This window comes from Orussus abietinus, unplaced genomic scaffold (genome assembly GCF_000612105.2).
Source record: "Orussus abietinus isolate OABI.00-Male unplaced genomic scaffold, Oabi_2.0 scaffold204, whole genome shotgun sequence".
Taxonomy (NCBI): Eukaryota; Metazoa; Arthropoda; class Insecta; order Hymenoptera; family Orussidae; genus Orussus; species Orussus abietinus.
Window position 1 is genome coordinate 128,028 of NW_019394422.1, and position 20,865 is coordinate 148,892.

At 43.4% G+C, this 20,865-nt stretch overlaps 1 protein-coding gene across 1 annotated transcript; it reads left to right on the forward strand.

Moving 5' to 3' along the window:
- The first annotated feature begins 725 nt into the window (after positions 1-725).
- Positions 726-19,986, forward strand: LOC105694341 (transcription elongation factor SPT6). Its single transcript, XM_012414883.2, has 14 exons — positions 726-859; positions 966-1,047; positions 3,148-3,341; positions 3,426-3,542; positions 4,041-4,204; positions 4,361-4,613; positions 5,604-6,514; positions 7,459-8,551; positions 9,927-10,572; positions 11,879-12,275; positions 14,035-14,551; positions 16,163-16,406; positions 17,754-18,210; positions 19,475-19,986. The coding sequence occupies exons 1-14, from the start codon at positions 821-823 to the stop codon at positions 19,677-19,679; spliced, it is 5,319 nt and encodes a 1,772-aa protein (XP_012270306.1). The 5' UTR covers positions 726-820; the 3' UTR covers positions 19,680-19,986.
- The last annotated feature ends 879 nt before the right edge of the window (positions 19,987-20,865 follow it).

Here is a 20,865-nt window from a genome sequence, read left to right on the forward strand (position 1 = left end):
ACCATTTCTCACAAAAAGGGCAAAAAAATAAGCACATAAGCTTTGAAATTATTGAATATATGGACATACATGCACACGCAACTTTATGGTTTAGTTTGTACAAAGTGTGTTTGGTACACGCTCCAAAAGCGTAATCTTATCAAACTTTCCATATAAACGATGAAGAATTCTCTTAGACCCGGTTCTACAATTCGAATTAACTGACGTTTAGCCAGTGTAAACCTGATGTAAATCAAATAAACTTCGATTAAGTGGTTTACGCACGATTTAAACCTTCTGTAAACTATTTAAACTCCGATCAACTGGTTTATACACGGCTTAGACCTTCTATAAATCACTTAAACTCCGGTTAACTGGTTTACACCGGTTTAAATCTTTTGTAAACCAATTAAACTCCAGTTAATTTATGTTACGGAAGTTTACGTAAAATATATACGGGCTACGTATCCATCGTACTCTTCAATCCAGGATTTATCGGGTTCAAATAGAGTAAATACAGTAAATTATTAATGCAATGGAGACATGCTATTTACTGGATCCGGAAGCGATAAATCCCAGAAATCGAGCACGATGGAGACGTAGTTATTCAGAGCGTGGTAAAATCCCTAGTTTTAATCTAGGGACCTCATACGACGAAAGCGCCATCAAGCGCTGTCGCATACGGCCGGAGGTTACGTAGCGTCGCGCCGTGCGGACCGGCCATAACCTCCAATTCCGCAGAAGGTGCTCTCGGGAATTGCAGGTTCTCTACGCGTCGATCTTCGGAGGTTGGAGTTTTACAGCCGTTTTGCACTTGGAGTCGCAAAAACTTGCCAGAAGGATGGCCGATTTCCTCGACTCGGAGGCGGAGGAAAGCGAGGTGAGCTTCTGCTCAGAGTTTATCCAAACGTTTCGCGGTATCTCGAGATGCACACGACGTTCGTCTTTCCCTGCACTGTCTGACCTCGTATTTCCTCGTTTTCAAGGAGGAGGAAGAGCTGGATCATAATGAGAAGAAGAAGCTCAAGAAGATGAAGGCTATGGAAGAGAGCGACGAGGATGAGGAAGGTAGAATACGCAGAGTTGGTCCTGCGATATCTACTATGTATCGTTTGTGTTTATACTTGGACAGTGCCTGAACGATGCTTAGTTTTATCCTAACTTTCAATTCACAAAACGCTATTAGAGTGGCTTCTGACTGTAGACGTTTTAAGCGAAAAGCTGTAGTTGTTTTTCTTTTGATAATATTTATTAATGAAATACTGCTGCGGTGGTTTTCCTCAGAGTGACGTTTTTTTTAATGAAACTCCGCTAATCTAGCTTCTCTCTAAATTACGTTTTAACAAGATGCTCCTATAGTGGCTTTCCACTAAGTGATATTTTTAAGCAAAATGCCACTATAGTATCGTTCCTTTAAGTAACATTTATTAATTAAAACGGTACTACAGTGGCTTATTTCTAAGTCACGGTCTTGATTGATACGCCATTGTAATAATGTTTCTCGGAGAGATAGCATTGAACAAAACACTGTTACAGATTTCCTCTAAGTGACGCATTTGAATGAAACGTTATTGTAGTGACTTTAGTTTGGAGATGTTTTCGATGAAAAACTAGTGGTTTCCATTTTAATAATATTTATTAATGAAATACTGCTGCGGTGGTTTTCCTCAGAGTGACGTTTTTTAATGAAACTCCGCTAATCTAGCTTTTCTCTAAATTACGTTTTAAGAAGATGCTCCTACGGTGGCTTTCCATTAATTAATGTTTTAGAGTAAAACCCCACTATAATATTATTCCAGTAAGTAATGTTTATTAATAAAACACTACTACAGTGGTTTATTGCTAAGTGATGGTCCTGATTAATATGCCACTTTAATGATATTTCTTGGACAGATAGTTTTGAACAAAACACTACTATAGGTTTCCTCTAAGTGACGTATTTTAATGAAACGTTATTGTAGTGACTTCTCTAAGCAATGTTTTTAACAAAATATCCTATAGTGGTTTTCTTTTATCATGCATTCAAAATTACAGAAAAATATCATCACTATATCTTCTTTATCAAGCTTTATTATTTATATAACGGTAGAGCCTCAAAGGTCGGATTCGCCATAGTCGGAGGATTAAAGTTTTATTTTAGGGTTTTAGGCTTGACTGCGGAAATGTTCTTGATCCAAAACCTATCAAGATATATTTTAAATAATGCATCTTGATTGGCAGAATTCACTAATACCACTCATAACGGTGTAAGCTTGGTTCCGTCACTTAATCTTAAAAATTCATTGAGAAATTCACGGTTTGTTAACCTCATAAATCGAGTCATTCTACTAATCTTATTTTGTTGATAGCAAATTCTATGGGGAAATTACTGAATCCACAGAAAAGTATCAAATAAACAATGATGGAATTGGAAGGACAGTGAAATTCAGTGGAAACGCAGCGAACTTAATATGGAAATGAATTTCATTTTCTGAAATTGTCACTATTCGTCACTATCAAATAAACAATGATTGGAAGGACAATGAAATTCAGTGGAAACGTAGCAAACTGAATATGGAAATGAATTTCATTTTCTGAAATTGTCACTATTTGACTTAACTACTAAGAGGTATAAAAATGGCCCATATTTTGAGGTTATTTGATGTGAATTTTTCACTAAATATTTAACAAAAAAAGTGATTTAACAAAAGTTGTGTCGATTGAGAGTGGTACCATTGAATTCTGTTCGTCGATATATATATTTTGTTTTCATATTTATGCTGTTTTATCCTTCATAGCAACATTTTATTTTCTAACCTAAATCGTTAAGAAAAATAAAAGGCATGATTTAATTTAGTCAATCCAATAATAACAATAATAGTAATAATAATAATAATCCTGCTCATAAAGCTGCTACGAGATATATATTTTGTTTTCACATTTTAGCAGTCTTATCTCTTATAGGAACAATTTATTTTCTAACTTAAAACATTCAGAAAAAGAAGACACGATTCAATTTAGTCAATCTAATGATGATACTTCTGAATGCTGTTCGTTAAAATACATCGATTGATATCTATTTTGTTGGATTTTAAAACAAAGACATCACTGCAGTCTTTTATTAAACTTTATAGGCGTTATTTTCTTTTATGAGTTCGCCGAGTTGTATCACTCCTGTATAATTTTCAGATGACGAAGAACGACTGCGTGAAGAACTGAAAGACCTTATCGATGACAATCCAATAGACGAGAGTGAGGGAGACAGCGATGGTTCCGGTGTCTCTAAAAAGCGAAAGAAAAGTGATGACGAAGATTTCGACGATCGTCTCGAAGATGAAGATTACGATCTTATCGAGGAGAATTTAGGAGTTAAAGTCGAAAGGGTGAGAAAGTGCTTCCTCTTAGAGCGGATTATTGCATGGATTATAAAGATGGATTAAAATGAAATGATTTAATGAAATTTATAGAAGCGGTTTAAGCGTCTACGCAGAATACAGGATGAAGAATCCGAAGGAGAGCAGGAACATGAAGCAGACGAGGAAAGAGATGCCATTGCAAACGAGCTGTTCGAAGGCTCCGGAGACGTAAGTTTAATTCACTCCCAGTCGTTGCATTAATTAAGAGGTTACACCCTGATGGATATTTGTAAAAAAGGGATTTTTCTTTATAATATTAATTTTTATATCGTGCTACAAATGATTTTATGCAAATATTTTTGGCAATCTTTGACATTTTGAATGAAAAAGTATTACGGCAAAACTACTCGACAGCTGCCATTTTGTATTTAAAAAAAAAAAGTCTTTACATGGTCTTTTATATTTGTATAACAAAATCCCATTGACAAGAGTTCCACTTAGTTTCTTCGTTGCACTAGAAAAAAAATTGTAAAATATCGCAATGATAATCAGACGCTCATCACAGTGTGTAACCCTTTAAGAATTTTGTTATTTCAAAGTGGCACGTTGTAATTCATTATTGGGATTTTGTGCTTTTCCATAAAGGAGAGGGATGTCGTAGCGGTAGGTATAGTTTATGAATTATTGGTCTGCGAATGAAAAAGTAACTATGGATTCGGGTTTTAGGAGGATGAAAGAAGAAGCGAACGCAGTCACAGACCAGAGGCTGAGGCTTTCGAAGAAGAAGGCAGCGGTGGAGAGTACTCCGATGAAGATGACTTCATCGTCGATGACGACGGCAGACCCATTGCAGAAAAGAGAAAAAAGAAGAAGCCCATTTTCTCAGACGCGTAAGCAATAATTCGCTACTTAACGTTTCCGTCTTTAACGTTGTTCCCTATTAACGTTGTAAAGTTTCATACTATTCGGTAAACTGAGTTGGAAGAAAAGTTTTATAAAGAAAACCACTTTCACATCACCTTAATGAACTTCTTAATGTTTCGTAGGGCATTACAAGAAGCCCAAGACATTTTCGGAGTGGACTTCGATTACGACGAGTTTGGAAAATATGGGGAAGAGGATTACGAGGAGGAAGAGGAGGAAGACGAGGAGGACGAATACGTGGACGACGTGGGGGACGGGGACAGGCCGAGGCGGCCGAAGAAGCAGCCCAAGAAGAAGACCACCAGGAAGAGCATCTTCGAGATCTACGAACCGAGCGAGTTGAAGAGGGGGCACTTTACCGATTTGGATAATGAGGTACGAGATTCAGGGTGATTTGAATGATTTGGCGAGGCTACGCGATGATCCGAGTATGAAGGTTAACGGAAGGGCAGTTTTAACTGGGGAGTATCATCGTAATCGTATCACCTTAAGATGAAGTGAAACCTCCTTCAAATCAGTCGATTCGAGTACAATACTTTTTTTTTTAAGGGTATTAGACCAAACTGTCTTATCCTGTCCTCGTCTATCATCTTACGGTTTGATATGTATAAAATGACCCTTTCATATCGCCTTAAGGTGATGTGAAAGTGGCGTCGAAGAAGTTTTGTTTATACTTTTCTCCCTACTCGGTTTACCGAATAGTTTGAAACTTTACAACGTGAATAGGAAGACTATAAGGAAGGTCCTGAAACTCATGAAATTTCAATTCTTTTCAAATTTCTTTATAGGTATTTGAAAAATAGTTTAAAAAAAATGAAATCTCGCGAGTTTCGGGACCTAACTTAGGGTCTCCATATTCACGTTTTAAAGTATGAAACGATTTGAGACCCCCAGTTCATAGAAAAGTTTTATGAACGATTGAGCTTTCGGATGCCACTTTCACATCCCCTTAACGTTATGTGAAAGTGGCGCCAAAGAAGTTTTGTTTATAAAAGTTTTCTCCCTACTCGGTTTACCGAATAGTTTGAAACTTTACAACGTGAATAGGAAGGCTATAAGGAAGGTCCTGAAACTCATGAAATTTCAATTCTTTTCACATTTCTTTATAGGCATTTTAAAAATAGTTTTAAAAAAATGAAATCTCGCGAGTTTCAGGACCTACCTTAGGGTCTCCATATTCACGTTTTAAAATATGAAACGATTTGAGACCCCCAGTTCGTAGAAAAGTTTTATGAACAATTGAGCTTTCGGATGCCACTTTCACATCCTCTTAATTCCACCCAGATCTGGGTATAAAACCCCGAATCTGGAATGGCCGTACCCGAAGTCCCAGACACGTCCCCACTGACAGAGGTCGACTTGCAGATCCGGAACACGGACATCCCGGAGCGGATGCAGCTGCGGTCGGTCCCGGTGACAGCGGTGCCGGAGGGCTCGGACGAGCTGGACCTGGAGGCCGAGTGGATCTACAACCAGGCGTTCTGCCGGCCGAGCGTCTCCGTGCAGGACGCGCACCTGAACGAGGAGGCGAAGGAGCGGGCCCGGAAGGGTCCGCAGACCGTGGGGAAGATCAAGAAGGCCCTCGACTTCATGCGCAACCAGCACTTCGAGGTGCCCTTCATCTCGTTCTACCGGAAGGAGTACGTCCTGCCGGAGCTGAACATCAACGACCTCTGGAAGGTGTACAAGTACGACGCCAAGTGGTGCCAGCTGAGGCAGCGGAAGGAGAACCTGCTGCGCCTCTTCGAGAAGATGAGGAACCACCAGCTGGACGAGATCATGAAGAACCCGGACGCGCCTCTGCCGGAGAGCGTCAGGGTTATCAAGGACGAGGACCTGGAGAGGGTGCGGAACGTGCAGACCAGCGAGGAGCTGAACGACGTGCACCACCATTTCATGCTTTATTATAGCCACGAGATCCCGGCCATGCAGGAGACCACCAGGAGGAAGGAGAGGGAGGCCAAGAGGGAGGCCAGGAGGCAGGAGCGGAAGCGGAAGATGGCAGAGGCCGAAGAGAACGGAGAGGAACCGCCCGCGGATGTGGAGGACGTCGAAGAGGACGACCAGCCCGAGGAGGAGATCCTCAAACAGGCTGTCAGGACGGGCCCGTACTCGATCTGCCGGAAGGCTGGCCTCGATGGACTCGCCAAGAAGTTCGGACTCAGCCCCGAGCACTACGCCGAGAACCTGAGGGACAACTATCAGCGGCACGAGGTGGAGCAGGAACCCACGGAACCGTCGACCGTGGCCGCGGACTTCATCGGGGAAAAATTCAAGTAAGGGTGCTCGGTCACTGGTTCAAGGTACTCGGGACCTTTTGCTTATTAAGGGGATGCGTAGAGTCAATCGTTCATGAAACTCTTCTTCTAATGGGGTACACCGGTACATCGAATCGATTCAAGCTTTACGATATAAATATGGAGAGTGTAAGGAAGGTCCTGAAACTCACGAAATTTAAATTTTTAATAAATTTGTTTGTAGATATTTTTAAAATTGTAGAAGTTGTAGAATTTGAAACGATTCGGTATACCCAGTTCAGCGAAAAATTTCATGAACAATTGACCTCTTAGATGCCACTTAAGGCGATGTGAAAGTAACGTCAAAGAGGTCTCGTTTATGAAACTTTTCATCGAATCGTCTCAAGCTTGAAAATATGAACATGAAAGGTATAAGGAAGATCCTGATCCTCATGAAAATTGAATTTTTTAATAATTTGCTTATAGATATTTTCAAAATTCCGGATAAAAACTGAAATTTCATGAGGGTCAGGACCTTCCATATTGTCTCCGTGTTCATATTACAAGGTCTGAAACGATTCGGTACACCCAGTTCAGCGACAAGTTTCATGAACAATTGACTTCTCAGATGCCACTTAAGGCGATATGAAAGTAACGTCAAAGAGGTCTCGTTTATGAAACTTTTCATTGAATCGTCTCAAACTTGAAAATATGAACATGAAAGGTATAAGGAAGATCCTGACCCTCATGAAAATTCAATTTTTTACTAATTTGCTTATAGATATTTTCAAAATTCCGGATAAAAACTGAAATTTCATGAGGGTCAGGACCTTCCTTATAGTCTCCGTGTTCATATTACAAGGTCTGAAACGATTCGGTACACCCAGATCGGAGTAAAGTTTCATTATCGATTGGCTCTTCGGATGACACTTTCACATCCCCTTAAATTAGAGCGGAAGCCGTAACCCAGAATTTCGCAACAGCTCCAGGTTCAAGTCCCCGGAGGAGGTGTTGAAGGCGTGCCAGCTGATGGTGGCGATCCAGCTCGCCCGGGAGCCTCTCGTCAGGAAGTGCGTCCGGGAGATGTACATGGAACGAGCTCGAGTTTCCGTCAGACCGACGAAGAAGGGGGCGAAGGAGATCGACGAGAACCACCCGGTCTACCCGATGAAGTACCTGAAGGACAAGCCGGTGCGGGACCTGGTGGGCGAGCAGTTCCTGAAGCTGGCCATCGCCGAGGAGGACAAGCTGATCACCCTGACCCTGAGCGACGCCATCGAGGGCAACACCGGGACCGACTACGTCGAGGAGTCCAAGCAGCTCTACTACAGGGACGAGTTCAGCAAGAACGTCCAGGACTGGAACGCCCTGAGGGTCGGCAGCGTCGAGATGGCCATGAACCGGATGCTGATCCCGGACCTGAAGAAGGAACTGCGCGTTAATCTGCTCGAGGAGGCGAAGGAGTGCGTGATGCGCGCCTGCTGCAGGAAGATGTACAACTGGATCAAGGTAGCGCCCTACACCTGCGAGTTCGCCGAAGAGGAGGACGAGGACTGGGACACGGGGAAGGGCCTCAGGGTGATGGGCCTGGCGTATGTCCCGGATTTCGGCCAGGCCGCGTTCGCGTGTCTGGTGTCTCCCGACGGGGAGTGCACCGATTACCTGAGGCTTCCTCACCTTCTGAAGAGGAGGAACGGTCCCAGGGAGGCGGACAAGGTCATGAAGGAGGCCGATCTCCTGGCCTTGAGGAACTTTATCGCCAGTCGGAAACCCCACGCCGTCGCCGTCGCTGGCGAGTCCAGGGAGGCCGTCATGATCTCGGACGACCTGAAGGAGATCATCGCCAAGCTGGTCGAGGACGAGCAGTTCCCCTCGGTCCATGTCGAGATCCTGGACAACGAGCTCGCCAAGATCTACTCGAATAGTAATAAGGGGGTGGCCGAGTTCAGGGATTATCCGGAGCTCCTCAGACAGGCCATCTCCGTCGCCAGGTTGCTCCAGGACCCGCTGGTGGAATTCTCGCAGCTTTGCACCGCGGATGAGGAGATTCTCTGCTTGAAGTACCACAGCCTGCAGGTAGGTCCTAAAACTCGCAAAATTTCATTTTTTATAAAAAAAATTTTGAAAATATGTATGAACAAATTTGCATAAAATTTAAATTCCTTGGGTGTAAGAACCTTCTTTATAGCGTTAATATGCACGTTGCAAAGTTTGAGATGACTTGGTACGTTCAGTTCGGAGAAAAGTTTCATGAACGATACCTCTTTGTCACTTTAAGGTGATGTGAAAGTGGCGCCAATGAGGTCAATTGTTCATGAAAGTATTCTTCGAATTGGGTGTACCAATTTGTTTCAAATCTTGCCTCATGAATAAGGAGGTCCTAATTTAGGTCCTAAAACTCGCAAAATTTAATTTTTTATACAAAAATTTTGAAAATATGTATAAACAAATTTGCATAAAATTGAAATTCCATGGGTGTCAGAACCTTCTTTATAGCGTTAATATGCACGTTGCAAAATTTGAGATGATTTGGTACGTTCAGATCGGAGAAAAGTTTCTTGAACGATACCTCTTTGTCACTTTAAGGTGAAGTGAAACACCTCGAGGAACTTGATCGACGTCGATAAAGAAGATTTTTCTAAATGCCTACGTTGCCGACGTTCGTTTTTATATTGACGGCTGTGTCGAATTAAATTGGATATTGTACCAAATGGCGTACACCATATGTCGTTTCCGTACAATAATTATAAAGAAATCAAAGTAAAACTCCAGAAATCCTCTGGATTCGTGCTTTCTGGGGCCCTAATTGACTGCAGAAGGACCCCCTGCGCCATCTGTGATTTCCAGGTCAATTAAATTTTCACTCCGAGGCCTCGTGTTCCCATCGTTTTAGCAAAGAAGCGCATACAACACTTTTTTTGCCTTTATCCCGTTCAAATGCGAGTTTATCGATTACCAGAGTGTTCTAAATTGTCGTAAAATTGTCCTGACCCTTTCGTTTCTCATATCAGAGCCTTCGATAATTGTATATTGATCGAAATATGAGAGCTCGACGCCATTTTGGTTCTTGTTTGGGCTAAGTTAAAAAATTTTTTCAAAAAATCCAAATTTTGAATGTGTCAGGACAATTCTTAGGCGATCAGGAGTGGCGCGTCAAAGTTTCGGACAGTTTGGTCTAATACCCGTAAAAAAAAGTGTTGTATTTCGAATCGTCTGATTTGAAGGGGGTTTCACGTCACCTTAAGGTGATGTGAAAGTGGCGTCAAAGAGGTCTCGTTTCTGAAACTTCTGACCAAATCGTTTCAAACTTTACAATGTTTACAATGTTCGTATCACCTTAACAGGGTGAAATTGTTCAGTTCACCAGGTCTTTTTCTCTCGGTGTCCTTAGACTCGTTCCGTGCATCGAAAAGAAGTACCGATACTCATTTGAACCGTTCGATCCCCGCAGGACCAGCTCTCGAAGGAGGAACTCCTGGAGAACCTGTACCTGGAGTTCGTGAACCGGGTGAACGAGGTCGGAGTGGACGTGAACCGCGCGGTTCAGCAGCCCTACGCCGGCAACCTGGTGCAGTTCGTGTGCGGCCTGGGCCCGAGGAAGGGCCAGGCGCTCCTGAAGATGCTGAAGCAGAGCAACCAGAGGCTGGAGAACCGCACCCAGCTGGTGACGGCCTGCCACATGGGTCCGAAGGTCTTCATCAACTGCGCCGGCTTCGTGAAGATCGACACCAACAGCCTGGGCGACAGCACCGAGGCCTACGTGGAGGTGCTAGACGGGTCCAGGGTGCACCCGGAGACCTACGAGTGGGCACGGAAGATGGCCGTCGATGCCCTCGAGTACGACGACGAGGACGCCAACCCGGCAGGGGCTCTGGAGGAGATCCTGGAGGCGCCAGAGAGGCTCAAGGACCTCGACCTGGATGCCTTCGCCGAGGAGCTGGAGCGACAGGGCTTCGGCAACAAGTGTGTCACCCTCTACGACATCCGCGCGGAGCTGAACTGCCGGTACAAGGATCTAAGAGTGCCGTATCTCACCCCGACCCCGGAGCGCCTCTTCGACATCCTCACCAAGGAGACCCCGGAGACCTTCTACATAGGTAAGGGCAAAGAATTCAGAAGTCTGCATAGAAGCGCAGAAGGATACGGACGTTCGATGCTCGCTCAATAGTACGTTAGCCAACGGATGGCGGCGCTGTAATCATTCCCTCCGTCTCTCTTAATCTTATGGCGATATATAGCGAATTGCATTCTTTCTTTATCTTACCCCCAATACTCGCCCTTCTATATGCGTCTCTCTTCCTCTTGTGTGTAAGATATCGTTGGCTAACTCATGCGATCTCTCTTTTACCCCCACTTTTGGTTTATTAGCCAACTTTTACAGCATCAAGCGCTAATATAGAAGCCCAGAAGGATACGGACGTTCGATGGTTGCTCAATAGTACGTTAGCCAACGAATGGCGGCGCTGTAATCATTCTCTCCATCTCTCTTAATCTTATGGCGATATATAGCGAATTGCATTCCTTCTTTATCTTACACACAATACTTGCCCTTCTATATGCGTTTCTCTTCCTCTTTGTATGTAAGATATCGTTGGCTAACACATGCGATCTCTCTTTTACCCTCACTTCTGATTTGTTAGCCAACTTTTAGAGCATCAAACGCTAACGTAGAAGCCCAGAAGGATACGGGCGTTCGATGCTCGATAAATAGTACATTAGCCTACGGATGGCGGCGCTGTAATCATTCTCTCCGTCTCTCTTAATCTTATGGCGATATATACCGAATAGCATCCTTTCTTTATCTTACCCCAATACTCGCCCTTCTATATGCGTCTCTCTTCCTCTTTGTATGTAAGATATCGTTGGCTAACACATGCGGTCTCTCTTTTACCCTCACTTCTGATATGTTAGCCAACTTTTAGAGCATCAAGCGCTAACATAGAAGCCCAGAAGGATACGGACGTTCGATGCTCGCTCAATAGTACGTTAGCCAACGGATGGCGGCGCTGTAATCATCTCTCCACCTCTCTTAATACATAACTGTTAAGTTACTGCATTGTAACAAATGCCACGTAACTAGTTAGCTCTATGTTACGTAACTGTTAGGTTATTACATTGTAACAAACGTTATATTATTTATTAATTTTAAGTAACGTCCCTGTTAGGTTTGGTGTTCAGTGGGGTATGGTATTTTACAAGACAATCGCCAAGTTGCATCCTCGGTTTGTCGGGGAAATTATTGCAGTAATATGTCGTTTAATGTCTTTCGTCAGCTTATTTCGTTGAGAGCAAACCTTCCGTAGGAACGTAATATACATGAAAACCGTCGAAAAGCGTGGGATCACCCAACCCTGATCGAAGGGAAGAGATGTCTGGAATACAGTGAATCTTCTCATTTGACAGGGAAACTCGTCCTGGCGACCGTGGTGGGGATTTCGCACAGGAAGCCCCAGGGCGAGCAGCTCGACCAGGCCAACCCGGTGAGGAACGACGAGACCGGGCTCTGGCAGTGCCCCTTCTGCTTGAAGAACGACTTCCCGGAGCTCTCCGAGGTCTGGAACCACTTCGACGCCGGCGCGTGTCCTGGGAAGGCCAGCGGGGTGAGGCTGAGGCTGGACAACGGACTCTCCGGGTACATCCACGTGAAGAACCTCTCCGACAAGCACGTGGCCAACCCTGAGGAGCGCGTCGGGGTCGGGCAGATCATACATTGCAGGGTCACGAAGATCGAGGTCGATCGATTCAGCGTTGAATGCACCAGCAAGAGCAGCGACCTCGCGGATAAGAATCACGAGTGGAGGTACGACTTTACTTCCTGTTGGCGTTAACACTTTACCGACCGGAGGCCTATTAACACACTCGCGACCGCTGACGTGAATTCACGACTTTCAAGTTCTATTCCTGGTTGCCGCTGACGTGATTTCACGTCATTTTAAATTCTATTCCTTGTTGCCGCCGACGTGATTTCACGTCATTTTAAATTCTATTCCTTGTTGCCGCTGACGTGATTTCACGTCATTTTAAATTCTATTCCTGGTTGCCGCTGACGTGATTTCACGTTATTTTAAATTCTATTCCTGGTTACCGCTGACGTGATTTCACGTCATTTTAAATTCTATTCCTGATTGCCGCTGACGCGAATCACGTCCATAACGATGCATGATACAAGTTTGCGGCAAGCAGTTTCAGAATTTCATTATTTTCGCCGATATTCAGTATTTGAAACGGAACAAATTTGCCGGTCGCGAATGTGTTAAGGTGAAGTGAAACCCCCTTCAAATCAGTCGATTCGAGTACAACACTTTTTTTTAAGGGTATTAGACCAAACTGTCCGAAACTTTGACACGTCACTCCTGATCATCTAAGAATTGTCCTGACGCATTCAAAATTTGGATTTTTCAACAAAATGTTTTAACTCAGTCCAGACCAGAACCAAAATGGCGTCGAGCTTTCATATTTCGATCGATATACAATTATCGAAGGCTCCGATATGAGAATCGAAAGGGTCAGGACAATTTTACGACAATTTAGAACACTCTGGTAATCGATAAACTCGCATTTGAACGGGATAAAGGCAAAACAAGTGTTGTATGCGCTTCTATGCCAAAACGATGGCAATACGAGGTCTCGGAGTGAAAATTTAATTGATCTAGAAATCACAGATGGCGCAAGGTGTCCCTTTGCAGCTAATTAGGGTCCCAGAAAGCATGAATCCAGAGGATTTCTGGAGTTTTACTTCGATTTCTTGATATATTGTACGAAAACGACAGGTGGAGTATGCCATTTGATACAATATCCCATATAACTCGACACAGCTGTCAATATAAAAACGAACGTCGGCAACATAGGCATTTAGAAAAATCTTCTTTATCGACGTCGATCAAGTTCCTCGATGCGTTTCACTTCACCTTAAGCGCACCGCTAATCATACGGTACCCATTGGCATGGTTATGTTTGCCATTCCACGTGGTCAATTTCACCATTTGTGTGGTTTCACATTCCACGGTATTTTAACCATGTTATAGTAACTGTAACCAAATTACCTTTATATATGATTTTGTTTGCCATTCCATGTGGTCAGTTTCACCATTTGTGTGGTTTCACTCCACACGATATTTTAACCATGTCGCTACAATAATTATAGCTAAATTACCTTTATATATGATTATGTTTGCTAGTCCACGTGGTCAATTTCACCATTCGTGTGGTTTCACTCCCCACGGTATTTTAACCATGCCGTTATGGCAACTGTAACCAAATTACCTTTATATATGATTGTTTACTATTCCACCATTTGTGTGGTTTCACTCCACACGATATTTTAACCATGTCGGTGTAATAATTGTAGCCAAATTACCTTTATATATGATTGCTATTCCACCATTTGTGTGGTTTCACTCCCCACGATATTTGAACCATGTCGCTGTAATAATTGTAACTAAATTACCTTTATATATATATGATTGTTTGTTATTCCACCATTTGTGTGGTTTCACTCCCCAGGATATTTGAACGATGTCGTTATAGTAAATGTAACGAAATGACCTTTTTGCTCCCAGGCCGCAGCGGGACATCTTCTACGACACGGAGGCCGAGGAGAAGGACACGAAGGCGGAGGAGGAGACGAAGAAGGCGCGACAAAGGCAGACCTACGTGAAGCGCGTCATCGTCCACCCCTCGTTCCACAACATCGGCTTCGCCGAGGCGGAGAAGCTGATGCAGACCATGAAGCAGGGCGAGGCGATCGTCCGGCCCAGCAGCAAGGGGGCGGACCACCTGACGGTTACCTGGAAGGTCACCGACGACATCTACCAGCACATCGACGTCCGCGAGGAGGGCAAGGAGAACGCCTTCTCCCTCGGCCAGAGCCTCTGGATCGGCAGCGAGGAGTTCGAGGACCTGGACGAGATCATCGCCCGCCACGTCAACCCCATGGCCGCCTACGCCGCCGAGCTCCTCGACTTCAAGTACTACAAGCCCGTCGTCGAGGGCATCAAGGACAAGGCCGAGGAGATCCTCAAGGAGCAGAAGAAGGAGAACCCTGGAGGCATCCCCTACATCGTCTCCGCCGCGAAGGTGAGGATCCTGCGGTTGAAAGTGGTCGCGTACCCGGGGAAATATAGGAGCCTTAAGGTGATATCAAAGTGTGATATGTACGTAACAAAAAGTCAAAATATTTATAATTCTTTTCTCCTAATTGGGTGCACCGAATTATCTAAAACTTTAACGCGTGATTATGGAGGCTCTAAGGAATAACGCGCTGCTCGTGAAATTTCTTTTTTCGAAAAAAATGTACTTACCTTGGACAAGAACCAAAAAAAGATATTTTCTTTTTTTTGGAAAATGAAATTTTACGGTCAGTGCGTAGTTTCTTAGAGCCTCCATAATCAAGTGTTAAAGTTTTAGATAATTTGGCGCACCTAGTTTGGAGAAAAGTTTTATATATATTTTGACTTTTTGGTATGTATATATCCACTCTTTCGATGTTTTGCGCTTCTTGGAGGCTTAGAATCGAAAATGAAGATTTTCAGGTTTGAACAATTTAGAATACCGTAGAAATGGAATATTACAGAGTCAGATGGCAAGATGTAAATACTTTCACCAACGATTGCAAAAGAATGCTGGGTTATCCAGCGGGTAACACGTGTTTTTGGAGCAAAAATTTAGTTACAGCTAAACGTCACAGATGGCGCCGTTAGTCCTAAACAGTCGCCAGAATAATGAATTCCCGAGATTTTGACCGTTTTACATTTGTTACTGATGTTTACAAGAGAATCCTGGCTTGTCTCGTGATAAACGCGTTTTTGGAGCAAACATTTAGTTGCAGCTAAACGTCACAGATGGCGCCGTTGGTCCTAACCAGTCGTTAGAATGATGAATTCACGAGATTTCGACCGTTTTACATTTGTTACCAATGTTTACAAGAGAATCCTGACTTGTCTCGTGATAAACGCGTTTTTGGAGCAAAAATTTAGTTGCAGCTAAACGTCACAGATGGCGACGTTGGTTAATCAAAATATAAACAGTCGTGAATTCATGGTATTTCGGCAGTTTTACGTCGATCTTTTTATCATTACTTTACCGAAATGCCATATAGAACCCTTCAGTTCGTATAATTCTCAACGTAGACTGTAAGAGACTTCAACATAAATATAAATGTCGGTAACGGGACGCGCCATCTTCTGTTCCCCCTTGAGTATTCAAAACGGCATTACCCTCAAAAAGGGTATAAATGAATTTTACTTTATCGACCTAAATTAAATTTCTTAGCGCCTTCCATATCCTTTTAAAATAACCAGCTAAACCCGTTGTCGAAAACATTGAAAATTTATAAACGTTGAGTCCTTTTGTTGGTTGATACAGCAGATATCTATTTTTTATTAATTTTATCGCCAATCATTACCACCAAGAAGGATATAGATGAATTTTACGTTATCGACCTAAATTAGATTTCTTAGCGCCTTCCATATCCTTTTAAAATAACCAGCTAAACTCGTTGTCGAAAACATTGAAAATTTATAAACGTTGAGTCCTTTTGTTGGTTGATACAGCAGATATCTATTTTTTATTGAAATCGAATACTTAGTTAATTCGCCACCTTTTCGAGCATCAGGCGCTGACGCGCCATCTTGTGCGGAACTACTAAATTATTTGCCATTTGTCGTGAACTAATGCCGATCATTCCAGAACTACCCGGGGAAATTCCTGCTGTCGTATCTTCCTCGGGTTCGATGTCGACACGAGTACGTGACGGTGTCGCCAGATGGCTTCAGGTTCCGCGGGCAGATGTTCGGCAGAGTGAGCGACCTCTTCCGCTGGTTCAAGGAACACTTCAGGGACCCGGTGCCGGGCCAGTCGACCCCCAGCACGCCCAGAGGAGCCATGACCTCCAGGACGCCGTATCTCACCACACCCGGAGGACCAGTAGGAGGTTAGACCGGATAAATATAGTTTCAGTTACTATAAGATTCGTACTAAAGCCAAGAGGATACTAAACTGTTAGTAAATAGTTGCAGATATCAATTTATAGTAGATTAAACCATTAATTGCGTTTCTTTAACGAAAATGGCTTTAATAGGCTCAAATTGTTCAGTTTGCCAGGTCCTTTTCTCTCAGTGAAGGTTCAGAAATGATGCAAAGACAGTTATAGCGCGATCAAGAAACTCGGTAGAGTTTCGAGCCAAATACATTTTTAAGCGAGATAATTCGTAGCTTTGAGTGACGCAGTAGGAACTTAATGGAAAGACATGTTATTATAAAATTCATGGAAAAGCGGAGAAAGATTCAAAAATGATGCAAAGACAGTTATAGCGCGATGAAGAATCACGGTAGAGTTTCGAGCCAAATACTTTTTTAAGCGATATAATATGTAGCTTTCAGTGATGCGGTATAAACTTAATAGAAAAACATGTTAACATTAAATTTATGTAAACGCAGAGAAAGGTTCAGAAATGATGCAAAGACAGTTATAGCGCGATCAAGAAACTCGGTAGAGTTTCGAGCCAAATACATTTCCTCGCGAGAAACTGATAGTTTTGTGTGATGCGGTATAAACTTAATGGAAAGACATGTTAACATTAAATTTATGGATAAGCGGAGGAAGGTTCTGAAACGATACAGTCAGTTAGCGCGATGAAGAAGCACGGTAGAGTTTCGAGCCAAATACATTTTTCATCGAGAAATGGGTGGCTTTCAATGATGCGGCATAAACTTAATGGAAAGACATGTTAACATAAAATTTATGGAAAAGCGGAGAAAGGTTCGGAAACTATACAAAGACAGTTACAGCGCGATGAAGAAGCACGGTAGAGTTTCTAGCCAAATACATTTTTCATCGAGAAATGGGTGGCTTTCAATGATGCGGCATAAACTTAATGGAAAGACATGTTAACATAAAATTTATGGAAAAGCGGAGGAAGGTTCAGAAACGATGCAAAGAAAGTTACAGCACGATCTAGAAACTCGGTAGAGTTTCGAGCCAAATACATTTTCTCACGAGCAACTGGTAGCTTTGAGTGATGCAGTACGAACTTAATGAAATGACATGTTATTATAAAATTCATGGAAAAGCGGAGGAAGGTTCAGAAACTATACAAAGAAAGTTACAGCGTGATTAAGAAACTCGGTAGAGTTTCGAGCCAAATACATTTTTAAGCGAGATAGTTCGTAGCTTTCAGTGATGCGGTATAATCTTAATGGAAAGACATTCATGTCGACGTAAAATGTATGAAAAACGGTCGTTTCTTTATATAATTGACGCCACCATGTAACGTTTCAGCCATGAACCAAGAGGCGATCCAGAGGGTGGCGCAGAATCTGCCGCACCACATGCTGCACTCCTTGTCGCAAGTGGCGAACCACACGCCCCACCACTACCACCCGCCACACACTCCTGGGGCCGGCAGCACGGCGGGGTACGGGGGCCTCCACACCTACCCCAACACGCCGTACACGCCGTCCGGACAGACGCCCTTCATGACGCCCTACCAGACGCCGCACCAGACGCCACATCACACGCCGCACCACGGCCAGCCCACGCCGCGATACGGCCAGCAGACGCCGAGCCACCACCAGGGTCCCTTCCTGCACCCGGCGGCGCCCGGCGTCGCCCCCACCCACCACCGTGCCACCCCCTCGCACCGCCCCACCCCGCCGATGCCCGCCCAGGGCGACCCCACCGACTGGAAGAAGGCCGCCGAGGCCTGGGCCATGAAGCGCAGCGCCCCGAGGATAACGTAAGGCTCCGTTTCCTTCTATCAGGAAACTCGGTAGAGTTTCGCGCCAAATACATTTAAGAGCATGCGCGAACGGCACCGAATACTTTACGCCAAAATTCGGCCCGTCAATTCGATAGATATCTTTTTTTATTTCGAATTAGAGAACCTATTATGGACTCGTGCTTGGCATAATGAAAGTACGTTCCGTTTTGTAGAGCCTGTAATTTTTTCAGATTTTTTAGATTGGGTTGTCTCGTCATTTCGTGCGGGTTTGTTTCTTTCATTTTTCATTTAAAACAAAAATTAACATAACAATCAATGATATTGGCGCAATTTTGAATCTAAATAAAAAAGCACGAAGTTAGGAGACAAACCAATAGATCGCCTCCTTTTGCGTGACTTTTAAGGAGAGGTGAAACACGTTGAGAAATTTCATCGACGTCGGTAAAAGAGATCCTTGTAAATACCTGCCTTGCCGACGTTCGCTTTTATATCGACAGCTCTGTCGAATTATATTGGGCTGGTTCATCAATCCTTAAGATGATATGAAAGTGTGATATATATACATAACAGAAAGTTAAAGTATTTATAAAACTTTTCTCTAAACTGGGTGCACCGAATTATCTGAAATTGTAACACGTAATTATGGAGCCTCTAAGGAAGGACGCGCTGCCCGTGAAATTACATTTTTCGAAAAAAAATATATATATCTTCTTTGGTTCTTGTCCGAGATAAATGCAAAATTTTTTTCGAAAAATGAAATTTCACGAGCAGCGCATTCTTCCTTAGAGTCTCTGGAGAAAAGTTTTATAAATATGTTGACTTTTTGGTACGTATATATCACTCGAGATGTATATATCACACAAGAGTCAGGCTATATATTAAACTACGTAGCAAAAATTTAGTTGCAGCTAAACGTCACAGATGGCGCCGTTCATCACCTTAAGGGGATGCGAAAACGGTATCTGAGAGATTAACCGTTCATAAAACTTCTCCGAACTGGAAGCCCCGAATCATATCAAACTTTACAATGTGATTGTAAAGTCTTTAAACAAGGTCTGGACACTCGTGTAATTTCATTTTTTATAAAAAAAATTTTGAAAATATCTATAAACAAATAGAGAAAAAAATTAAAATGTGTCAGGACCTTCCATGTACCCTCCATATTTATTTTGTAAAGTTTGAATCGATTCGGTACATTTAATTCGGAGATAGGTTTAATAAGCGATGTCTCGACTTCACTTTCATATCACCTTAAAGCTTTTCTTTTTATTCGTTTCAGTGGAGGCACGCCCCGATACGATGACGTCAGGGAGACGCCGCGAGGCTACGACGACGTCACCTCCGGGAGGAGCACCCCGCGCACCAGAGCGCCGTCCTCCCGCACTCCGTCGTACAAGTCGCCCCGGGGAACACCCAACACGAATTCTAGTCCTCGGAGCATGTCCCTCAGTGGGGACGGCACGCCCCTCTACGACGAGAGCTAACGGAATTGACTTTTCTATTAACGCGTTAACGCCAATATCGATAAGGGCCTGCGGAGCCGTTCACATTATTGCAGTAATCTCCCGGAGATCGTAGAGCGGCGGTCAGTGTTGCCTCTATCGCGATTGGGTGGGTAGATAACATCTGACAATTAGAGTAGATTCACTATCGGCTACACTGCGGGTAGAGACCAGGAGGACGAACACAGTGCTGTAGAAGTGTCTGGGAAATAGGGCAAAGATTCGCTAGGTGGCGACACACTCGTTTGAAGACCACTATTTGATTAAAGCGCGGGATCTAAACTTGCAAACGTACAATTGCGATGCAGTTGTACTTATAAGTGTCCGCGAAATAAGGTAAAGATTTGCCAGGTGGCGCTACATTCGTTTGAAGACCACTACTTGACTAAAGCGCGGACTTGAACTTGCAAACGTACAATTGCGATGCAATTATTAGTTGCGCCACATTCGTTTTAAGACCATTACTTGACTAAAGCGCGGACTTGAACTTGCAAACGTACAATTGCGATGCAATTATTAGTTGCGCCACATTCGTTTTAAGACCACTACTTGACTAAAGCGCGGACTTGAACTTGCAAACGTACAATTGCGATGCAGTTGTACTTATAAGTGTCTGCTAGGAGGCGCCACATTCGTTTGGAGACCACTTACTTGACTAAAGCGCGGATCTGAACTGGCAAACGTACAATTGCGATGCAGTTGTACTTATAAATGTCTGCGAAATACGGTCAAGATGTGCTAGGTGGCGCCATCTTCGTTTGGAGATCACTACTTGACTAAAGCGCGGGATTTGAACTTATAAACGTACAGTTGCAATGTGGCTATACTTATAAGTGTCCGAAAATTAGGGTAAAAATTTGCCAGGTGGCACCACATTTGTTTGGAGACTACGACTTGACTAAAGTGCGGGATCTGAACTTGCAAACGTACAATTGCGATGCAGTTGTTCTTATAAGTGTCTGCGAAATAAGGTCAAGATGTGCTAGGTAGCGCCACCTTCGTTTGGAGATCACTAATTGACCAAAGCACGGGATTTGAACTTGTAAACGTACAGTTGCAATGTGGCTATACTTATAAGTGTCCGAAAATTAGGGTAAAGATTTGCAAGGTGGCGCCACATTTGTTTGGAGACCACTACTCGAATAAAGCAAGGATCTGAACTTGCAAA

Coding starts and splice junctions, on each gene's coding strand:
- LOC105694341 (XM_012414883.2), top strand. CDS start 821: ATGGCCGATTTCCTCGACTCGGAGGCGGAGGAAAGCGAG. Junction 3,543..4,040: donor TGTTCGAAGGCTCCGGAGAC/GTAAGTTTAATT, acceptor TTCGGGTTTTAG/GAGGATGAAAGAAGAAGCGA. Junction 18,211..19,474: donor CGCAGCGCCCCGAGGATAAC/GTAAGGCTCCGT, acceptor TATTCGTTTCAG/TGGAGGCACGCCCCGATACG.